General features: G+C 46.6%; 1 protein-coding gene across 1 annotated transcript in view; it reads left to right on the top strand.

The window, feature by feature from the left end:
- Positions 1-10,000, top strand: part of col11a1a (collagen, type XI, alpha 1a) — a 78,750-nt gene that overhangs the window by 37,451 nt on the left and 31,299 nt on the right. Inside the window, exons 18-31 of the mRNA XM_031583937.2 lie at positions 1-31; positions 1,730-1,783; positions 1,891-1,935; positions 2,130-2,183; positions 2,293-2,337; positions 3,196-3,249; positions 4,325-4,369; positions 5,083-5,136; positions 6,339-6,383; positions 6,503-6,556; positions 6,659-6,703; positions 8,245-8,298; positions 8,476-8,583; positions 8,769-8,822. The exon at positions 1-31 is cut by the window's left edge and continues 23 nt beyond it. Of these exons, the coding sequence (XP_031439797.1) occupies positions 1-31; positions 1,730-1,783; positions 1,891-1,935; positions 2,130-2,183; positions 2,293-2,337; positions 3,196-3,249; positions 4,325-4,369; positions 5,083-5,136; positions 6,339-6,383; positions 6,503-6,556; positions 6,659-6,703; positions 8,245-8,298; positions 8,476-8,583; positions 8,769-8,822 (742 nt within the window). The remainder of the gene's footprint in view (positions 32-1,729; positions 1,784-1,890; positions 1,936-2,129; positions 2,184-2,292; positions 2,338-3,195; positions 3,250-4,324; positions 4,370-5,082; positions 5,137-6,338; positions 6,384-6,502; positions 6,557-6,658; positions 6,704-8,244; positions 8,299-8,475; positions 8,584-8,768; positions 8,823-10,000) is intronic.

Raw genomic sequence — 10,000 nt, 5'->3', positions numbered from 1 at the left:
TCCTGGTCTTCCAGGAGAGAAGGGACACAGAGTGAGTGAACGTTTTCCACACCACACAGCTGCACAGATAGATGAGTCCATTGGTGAGACAGAGACAGGCGAGATGAGATTGGAAGGCAGCTTGGCAGGAGCTAATTTTTAATTCGGTTCAGTTCGGCTGAGCTTGGAAGTGGAAACTACTCCTAAATGATCTCAAACTCTTGAACAGAACCAGGCGTTTAGCAACGGGGAAAGATAATGCACTTTTCACCTTGCCATCATCCCTCTATTTCTCTCACCCCTTTCTCATTCTCTCTCTTTCTCCTTCTTTCTCGCTTTCACTCTGTCTTTCTGCCCCTTTCTTTTTCTTAAAATCTCTGTCTGTTCTCTTAAAAATGTTATGATGAGATTTAGATCTCAGGTATTCATCCCCACAGAGTCATAACCAAATTAACATGGGGGGCTTCTGTATATCTGCACCATATGTTGTCAAAACAAAGGGCTTTACCATCCATTATAATGGCAGCGCTGAGAAAATACTGTAAGACATAAAGAGGTCTATTAGAAGGCTTTCCAGAGCTGTTTCAGCAAACAATGGGGTATTATGCTGCAGTGAGTGAAGGAGAATGATGTTGTTTATGGGCTAATGCTCAAAGCACTCTTGGCCGAATTTGCCCGAAACAAAATGTGAGAGTGATTAGATTTTGAACTGGCATTGGATTCTGAAAGTTTGATCGCTTTGTTCCTCCTTTCGCTCTTTCTGCCTTTGTCCTTCTCTCTCTCCCTCTCTCTCGCTCTCTCTCTCTCTCTCTCTCTCTCTCTTTTCCCTATTTTATGAACTCACTGACCCTTGGTATGCGATAATCCCAAGTAATCATTGAATGAAATTAGGGAATTAGGTCTGGAATTAATTGGACAAATTAAAAACAAGGGATTCTTTTAAAAAAGGAAGTGAAATTCAGATCAAATGATGTTGAAAGGATTTATTTACTAAACACTGACTTTATTTACTAAAACTGACATGTTTACACTCTGAGGTTATTTTAATGAGCATCAACCTGAGGAAGCCTCATGTTTCTAACTTCTGTTTCCATGCCAACTCCAATGGCCTCGAGGACTCATAAAGGTTTAGTGACTTGTGAGGAGCTCCTGTTAATCAAGGCCTGGTGGTCAATAACACATTACTTTGTATTGCGGTAACTACTCAATGTGTCTGTTGTAGTTGTGCAAAGACAAACATCATTTGATCTGTTGGAAATGGGAACAGCAATGCAAGTGTGCAGTGGAGAGACAGAGACAGAGCAAGGGAGTGTGTGTGTGTAAGAGAGAGAGAAAGAGTGTGTGTGTGAGAGACTTTTAAAACTCCTTTATTGATCCATCATATGGATCAAGCACACCTTAAAACGACTACACAGCAATAACCCAACACCATGGAACAGAGAGCGAGAGAGAGAGAGAGAGAGAGAGAGAGAGAGAGAGAGAGAGAGAGAGAGTGAGAGAGAGAGGAAGTGAGCACTAGATCACAGACAGGTCATTCATTTGCAGGCTCTTGCCTCTGTGGTGGGCCTCCTGATCCTACGCTGGTAATTACAGGACGGGTGTGAGGTAACCAGTCACCTAGAAATAGAGGTTATGCGCTTCAGCAATAACCAGCGGCCCACCAATGACAATAGCACACATCAATCAGTCTCCCCCGTTTAACCTCAGTGTATCTCTCTCTCTTTTTCTTTCATCTGTTCCTGTCTGGCAGGGAGAGTTTGGACCTCTTGGTCCTCCCGGAGCACCTGGAGAGGATGGACAGAGGGTGAGTTTGACCAAAAAAAACAAACAGAAAGTATTTCCCATAATTCTCTTCTCCTCAGTGTTTGCGCTTCAAAAGACTGAGCCATGTGTGTTTTTTTTCATCTTCAGGGAGAGGATGGAGAAATTGGGCCAAGGGGGTTGGCTGGCGAGGCCGTAAGTATTTATGTTCTCAAAGCAACAGCTTAATGACATTGTTGTGATGTGGTCTGACTTCCACTAGATGGCAGTGTTGTTTAGTTCTCAAAGTGTAATATGGTTCAGCAGCCACTATTGTCATTAGGGTTCATCTGCGATTTTCTTGTTGTGTGTGTTGATATAAACTTGGACTCCTCATTCATTTTATTTAGGGCCCACGAGGTCTTCTTGGACCAAGAGGTTCACCAGGACCACCTGGACAACCTGTAAGTACTTTTTGGAGCCATTTTCAACATATGCATACATGAACTCTAATGGTTTCTGACCACGTGATTGGATGCCTAGACCCTCATTTTGCATATTGTGTGCTCATAGGGTGTTGCTGGTGTTGATGGCCCACAAGGTTCTAAAGGAAACATGGTAAGGACACATGAAAACCTCTTCCTGTCCTTCAGCCATCCTTGCTGCTATGTTGTAGACTTCAGACACATTCTTCTATACATTTCTGTCATAGTTCAGCAGCTCATCTGCTTTTGTCTGCACTGCTGTAATGTGTCAAACGGTCTCAGCTTTAAGGGTCAGAGGTAATTAGTGTCTCACTCCGGCACCCATACGTGTCTGGAACCCTGCTCATTTCAAGATGGCCTCCCACTTAGCATAAACAACCACTGAAGACACACCACACCCTTAACCTCCATTTCCAGAGGTTTAGTTTAGGTATAACTGCCTGCTGCAAGCCACATCTCCAGTCACATTCACAATGTTCGTATCAAGTAAACACAGTGTGTGTATGCTGTGCGGACGGCCTAGTATGAAGATACACATGGGGTATCCTTTTAATACATTTAAATGTGTGTTTACAATCTAATGATACAAATAACGTCTTTTTTAGACAGAAGGGAAAGTACACTATCATAAGATGACTTCACATGGTATTTAAGCCTGATAGATGTTCCCACTAATATAAACCCTCTGGTTTCAGTTGCTATACACAGAGATGGTGACCCTCACCTTCAACATGGAAAAAAATCAACATGAAATATGACCATTCAGTCAACACACTTAAAATGACTACTCTTACATGTAGGGTGCCATTAAATAGACATGATATGTATATACTGAGTCTGTGCTGTGTGTCTGGGACATGGGATATTTATAGATGTAGAGGGAGAGAGACGAAAGGAGACGGGCGAGGAGGTGGGGTGGGCTGGGGTTGGATGGTGATGTTGGAACTGACACAGCCATCCCTGAGTTTGTGTTTGTCTGCCCCCGGCTTAGGGACCTCAAGGAGAACCAGGACCTCCCGGACAGCAGGGCATCCCAGGAACTCAAGTGAGTAACCCCACAGAGAGGCCGCCCAGACCAAAACAAAGTATTGAACACCAAGCACACCAATGAATACACCCCCTCTCAAAAAAACGTATGGCCCATACTGGGCGTCTGTGAATGTCTGTGAATTTATGAATATATCTGTGTTGGTCATTATCTGGGTTTATGAATTGCAGCACATTTAATTTTAACCAACTGTTAAATATTCATGATGTTTGTTCATTTGTATGCGTAAATAATTTGCCCAGTGTTGCATATGTGCATATTGTGAATGATTGGTACCGCCGGTGATTGGTGTGTGCTGGAAGTTTTCCCTCCCCCACCCCCCTCTCCCCTCTCCCCTGAGACGCGGAGGGCAGCAAATGAGAAAGTGATGGAATATTTCTCAAAGTTTGTATTGGGTTTGGAAGGGAACAGGGGGACTGAAAGCATCTCATTCATGCTGCTGGAATTTTAGCAGCAGGAGACACACCTGCAAGGGGAAGGGGCTGGGCTCAGGTTTCGGTGTGTGTGTGTGTGTGTGTGTGTGTGTTTGTGTGTGTGTGTGTGTGTGTGTGTGTGTGTGTGTGTGTGTGTGTGTGTGTGTGTGTGTGTGTGTGTGGCTCGGGAGAGGGAGGCCTCACAGGCACATATTCACACAGATACTGTAACCCCCCCCCCACACACACACACACACACACACACACTCATTCACACCAGTACAGACACACACACAAACCTACATAAACACATCTTCAGTCTACACTCTCACAGGAGAACGTACTGAATACACATAACCAAACTCACAAACACATAACAAATGAAGGAGTACTTCCACATGTGCCCACATTCAAACACACACACACACACACACACACACACACACACACACACACACACACACACACACACACACACACACACACACACACACACACATCACGCCATTATTAGCCTGAGTCATCGATTAGCACCTCTGGCTAACACCCCCCCTCCCCATCCCATCCCCCGTAACACCCTTCCACCTCGCAACCTGGCACACTGCGCAGTGACCGCTACCATGGTAACCCAACCCCGTCTGTGTTTTTCTGTCACTCAGGGTCTTCCAGGACCACAGGGCCCAATCGGACCACCTGGTGAAAAAGTGAGTAGTGCAGCATCCCGCCCTCTCCTTTCTTCCTTCCTCTGGCCACTTACGCTCTCAGACCAGACTCTGTCCGTGGCAGCCTAACTCAAAGAGGCCGACGGAAAGCAGGGAGTCAGTGGGAGATGTTTATTGGAAATGGTTGAAGGAGAGTGTGTGTGTGTGTGTGTGTGTGTGTGTGTGTGTGTGTGTGTGTGTGTGTGTGTGTGTGTGTGTGTGTGTTTGTACGTTTGGGTAAGAGAGAGATAGAGATAGAGAAAGATAGAAGTCGGATAATATAGTATTAAGACACAGAAGCACACCATCTAAAGTGACAGACAGCTCAAACAGTTATTATAACACTCCCTCTGTCTCTGTCTTTCACACTCTCTTGCTCTCTCTCGCACACACACACATACACACAGATACACACATACACGCACACACGCACACACGCACTCACGCGCACACACACACAGATACGTACATGCTCAGTGGGAAACACTTAACGGCTCCTAGACCTTGCAGTCCTCTTGCATCAGAGCCTTCTTATGCTGTATTTCTGAGGGGATCTGACCCTGCTGACACTTTATGTATTCATGTATTTTCTTCCAGTTTTTTTTTCGTTTTGTTTTTGCTTTTGTTTTATTTTTACGCTCGTTTGTTTCTTCTGGCGTGACCCATAACCCGAGCCATCTTTCTGATCTCTCCCTCTCCCTCCTCTCTTTGCGCAGGGACCCGGAGGACGGTCTGGCCTGCCTGGTTTGCCTGGTTCTGATGGACCCCCGGTGAGTGGACCTCTCCACCCTCTGACCTCTGACCTCCACTCTGGATCACACATCCCACATCTCACATCCCACCTCTCACTGGCCCCATACTGTCACATTCACTCTTACCCACATTCACCACAATGTAACCCGGGGCCTTCCGGTGGCCAAAAGTCATAGTCCAAAGGCACAGTCTCTACACAAGGGCTTCATTGGGGGGGACATACTGTAGACTGAGTTGTTGTGAAAGCAGGTGGTCATGATCTATGTGACCTTTTTTTTGTTCGTCGGAGTCTGAACATGCAAATGTCAGACCTTTTTTCCCCTCTTGAAAGTCAACCCCTCCTGTGCCCTTTTCAAATACTACATTGCACAAAGCCCATTCCAGCACTCAAACTCCATCACCAGCGTATCATTTTACAGCAGAACTGCCCACTGCAGCTGGATGTGTGACTGTGTGTGTGGGGGTCTGTGTTTTATTTTTTTGCCCCCGTCTTTGTCACAGTAGGAGAGGGGTAAAGTGGGACATGCTGGGCTAGCGCTCTGCTCTGCTGTGCTTTGCAGGGGACAGTTGGTCTGAGCTTTGAGTAGATGCTGGTGATTAACAGGCACTTTAAATTGAGCTGCCAGGTGTGCGAGTGAAAGGAATCACTCCCCTCACACATAGAAAGTCTTCACACACACACACACACACACACACACACACACACACACACACACACACACACACACACACACACATGCAGTCTTACACACACGCAAAGGCAGTGCCTGGAGCCACGGCTGTTCGCTGTGTGAGAACTGCAAACTGCCACTCCTCGGGCCCAGCCTCCAGGAACTTGCCAAACCCATAGAACTTTCTAGAACATTGCATGTTACATTTGAAAGAAACATTTTAGAAACGAGTTTTTTTAGATATCATTGACCCGTGCCGTGTTGGTAGACTATGCGCATTGACAGCGTCAGACTGCCTTTGCAAACACATGCAGACTTTATTACAGTTATCACGGCACTGTAATCAGCCCTACGGGGGTCACATTTAAATTGAGCACTACTAGAAATATCTCCCCTATAATGTACCCGGCTGTGCTCAGAACAAGTACACTGGAATGCAAAGGAAGTATAAGTATAGATGGAGTAATTACACATGTCTACTAAGAGCCACATGCCGTGCTACAAACAGCCATGACGGGCTCTGACTACAAGCGGTTCTCCCCCCACAGGGTCACCCTGGCAAAGAGGGTCCTCCAGGAGAGAAGGGAGCCCTGGTAAGTGAATACTTTCCGTGGCCCTTATGCAACATACTTCAGGCTGATTTGCTCCACTCAGGAGCTGAGAAACGGGACTTGAACTGCAACCTCACCGCTTCTGTCTTTGCTGGTTCTAGGGTCAGCACGGTCCTCAGGGTCCTATTGGCTATCCTGGTCCCCGTGGTGTCAAGGTAGGTTTTTTTATGTAATCTTCCAATCTTATTTTCATGAGATATCTGAGTGTGTTTATTTGTTCAGTGCCTGAGAAATGACCAGTGTTCTGTGTCTTACAGGGAGCAGATGGTGTTCGCGGATTGAAGGGAGGCAAGGGGGAGAAGGTGAGTTTCCTTGACGCACTGTTTCTGTTTGAGAGATACTCATTTCTTCCTGAAAAGTAGCTGCAACCATTCCCTTCTCATTCCAGTTCATAAAGTCACAGTACGTATTTTAGAGGCTAATTGGATTTTACGGTGTCACACTTTGAGAGCAGCTCACTAAGCTTAGTTCCTCAGGGATAGGTTATTGCGAGGCCTGCCTCAGCCTTCCGGATACTGAAGAGGTCTGAACCAGAAATCACAAAACAACCCCGCACACACACACACACACACAGACACACACAGACACACACAGACACACACAGACACACAAAAGCCATCTGATAAATGACTATCGATGCAAAACTTTCATAAGCTCTCTTTCTCCCTCTGTTTCTCTCCTTCCACAACTCTTCCTCATTCTCTCTCTCTCTCTCTCTCTCTCTCTCTATGTCTCTTGTTCCCTCTCTCTCTCACCCTGTCCCTCAAACAACTTCATGTCAAACATAATCCTTGTAATCCGTCACGTCTGCCACGCAGCCATATTTGCGTGCCCCTGCCCTGACAGTCGAGGTCTTGGCTAATTGTGTTATGTTTTTAGCGGCTGCTAACACTGTTTTTTGTGGAGGCTCCAGAATAATTGATGAGGGAGGAGAAGGAGGAAGAGGAGGCGGTGGAGGGTGGGTAGGTGAGGCAGAGCTCCAGTTCTGACAGTCTCTCCCCACAGCCCACCCCGCCAGCCGAGGAGCACAGGCAGGGCCTCATGAATAAGGCATCAGTGACAGCTCTGGGGTGGCAGCACACTCTGAATGTTGTATGGCCTCTCAGCTTTGGATCCACCTTGGCACACACACCCACACACACACACACACACACACACACACACACACACACACACACACACACAGACAGAGAGAGACAGGCACAACACTGCATAATGCATCCGAGCGAGGCAAAGACACCAGACATTTAGCTAGCTGCCTCCGGAGGAACACAAAAGTGGGAGAAGGTGGGAGAGGGGATGAGCATGAGACACCATCAATGAGAAAACTCCATTTCCCACATTTACCTTTCCAGCTCTGGCGTCTCAGATATTGGCATTATTTTTATGCCATAATATGAGTGCATCTTAATAAGTGCGAATCTGATGCGATAACGTGGTAATGTGTCTGTAATTCCTCAGAGTGGCCAGCAGATGTCTGACATGTATGACTTCCAGTATCAAATATACATGATGCCACCCTTAGTTACCATACTTTTGTTAACATAGATTATAAGATAGGGACAATCATTCTACCATTCACCACTGTAGTTGAGCAGTTATATATCAGCACAGGCAGGGATGTTTCTCATCCTTTCCCTTCTTTTCTTGTCATTAACCCTCTAAACCCCACAGCGGCCGTGGACGGCCTGTTAGAATTCTACTATAGCGGCCGCTAATTCTATTGGGGTATAGAGAGTTGATATGGACATTAGGCTAGGAGTATTAATCAATTTAAGATTGGAAAAGTCTTAAAGCCATATTTGTCCAAAGTGTAAGTTTCTCTCTTTTCTTGTGCTTTCAGGGTGAGGATGGCTTCCCTGGCTTCAAGGGTGACATGGGTCTCAAAGGAGACAGGGTAAGCAAACATATAACCTGTGGCAACACTTACTATATTATTTTAGCTTGTATTAATCTAATATGACTGTGATGGCTTGCCACATAGTGTATCCAGAGAGACATCATGTGGATAATGATGGTCTGAACTGTGTGTGTGTGTGTGTGTGTGTGTGTGTGTGTGTGTGTGTATCCACAGGGAGAGTTGGGTGTGCTCGGATCAAGAGGAGAGGATGGTCCTGAGGGTCCCAAAGGTCGGTCTGGCCCCAACGGCGAAGCTGGCCCTCTGGGTCCTGCTGGAGAGAAGGTGTGTTCATTTCGGTGCCTGTCTGTAATAGGCTTGTATAAACAGCTATAGCCTAGCCAGAGAGTCAAACAAGATAAATAATTCACAGAGTTGTTCAACAATGTTTTGTCAGTTCTTGGTGTCTGTTTGTTTCATTCCACAATAACTTATTTTGTCTCCTTGTGAACCTTGTTTTGTTTTTTTAGGGCAAGCTGGGTGTTCCCGGTCTGCCAGGTTACCCAGGAAGACAAGGATCTAAGGTGCGTTCATGCACGTACATGCTTAGAATAGGGTCACTAGGAGCCATCCGCACGAAACTTTCCACCTTGAACCCATCGCTGTGACCCGGTCCACTGCGGAGGCGGCATCTGTCAGGCTTCCATGGCCGAGGCTTGTTATCAGAGAGAGAATGGTGTGAGGAGGAGAGGGTGGGGGTAAGGGAGGGGAGGGGAGGGGAGGGGAGGGGAGGGGAGATATTTTGTCTGGGTGATGGTGAGGATGCCAGTCACGCTCGCTCACAGGGGAAGGACTGGGGAAGTGATGTGGTGTCAGGGCTGGCAGACTTTCATCAACATGGCCTGAGTATTTTATTTAAAGAGAGAGAGAGAGAGAGAGAGAGAGGGAGAGAGGTGAAGACGAATACACACATACAGGTGTGCGCGCACGCACACACACACACACACAAACAACACACTCAAAGGACAGGAGGAAGAGTAATGCCAGGGCTGGGAGACTTTCATCAGCTAGAGTCTGAGCCCTTCCTCGAGACACAAACACACACAAACACACTCACACACATAGAGAGACCCACACACACGTACACACACTCTAAACAGAGGGTATTGCCATTTCAGGGCAGACAGCCTTTCATCTGCTTTCATACCAAATACCCCTTTGCACCCAGCTAATGGATCACCACACCACAGGAAGTGACATGAGGTCACACACACTCACACACACAGCCTGACACAAACGCACCTCACATCAACTACGTACGTATATGCCCCGTGTATACACACACACACACACACACACAGACTTCCAGAGCATGGTTGTCCGTGCTTGGATTTTCATAAAGCTTAGCACAGAACCATGCAAGCCCTCTCCACGGTGACCAGATTCAGCCTGAAGTTATTGCCATTTTGGCGAGCACACTTTGACATGTATTAGAAGCACCGGTGGCTTGGGCCCATGTGTGTGTGTGTGTGTGTGTGTGTGTGTGTGTGTGTGTGTGTGTGTATGTGTGTGTGTGTGTGTGTGTGTGTTGGGGCCTGTGTGGTCCGCACAAACGTGTTACAGAAATCAGTCTTATTTTTTCCGCTCCTCCTGCCCATTAGGAAAGCAAAGCGTTGAATATAGTATTGATTTTTCTCTCTCCAATCCTTATAATGCCGGCGGGATTGAAGTACATGGGTAAGCTGTTTTTAATTCACTGTTC

This window comes from Clupea harengus, chromosome 17, assembly GCF_900700415.2.
Source record: "Clupea harengus chromosome 17, Ch_v2.0.2, whole genome shotgun sequence".
Classification (NCBI taxonomy): Eukaryota; Metazoa; Chordata; class Actinopteri; order Clupeiformes; family Clupeidae; genus Clupea; species Clupea harengus.
The sequence above is the reverse complement of the archived record's forward strand: the minus strand, read 5'-3'. Positions and strand labels throughout refer to the sequence as shown.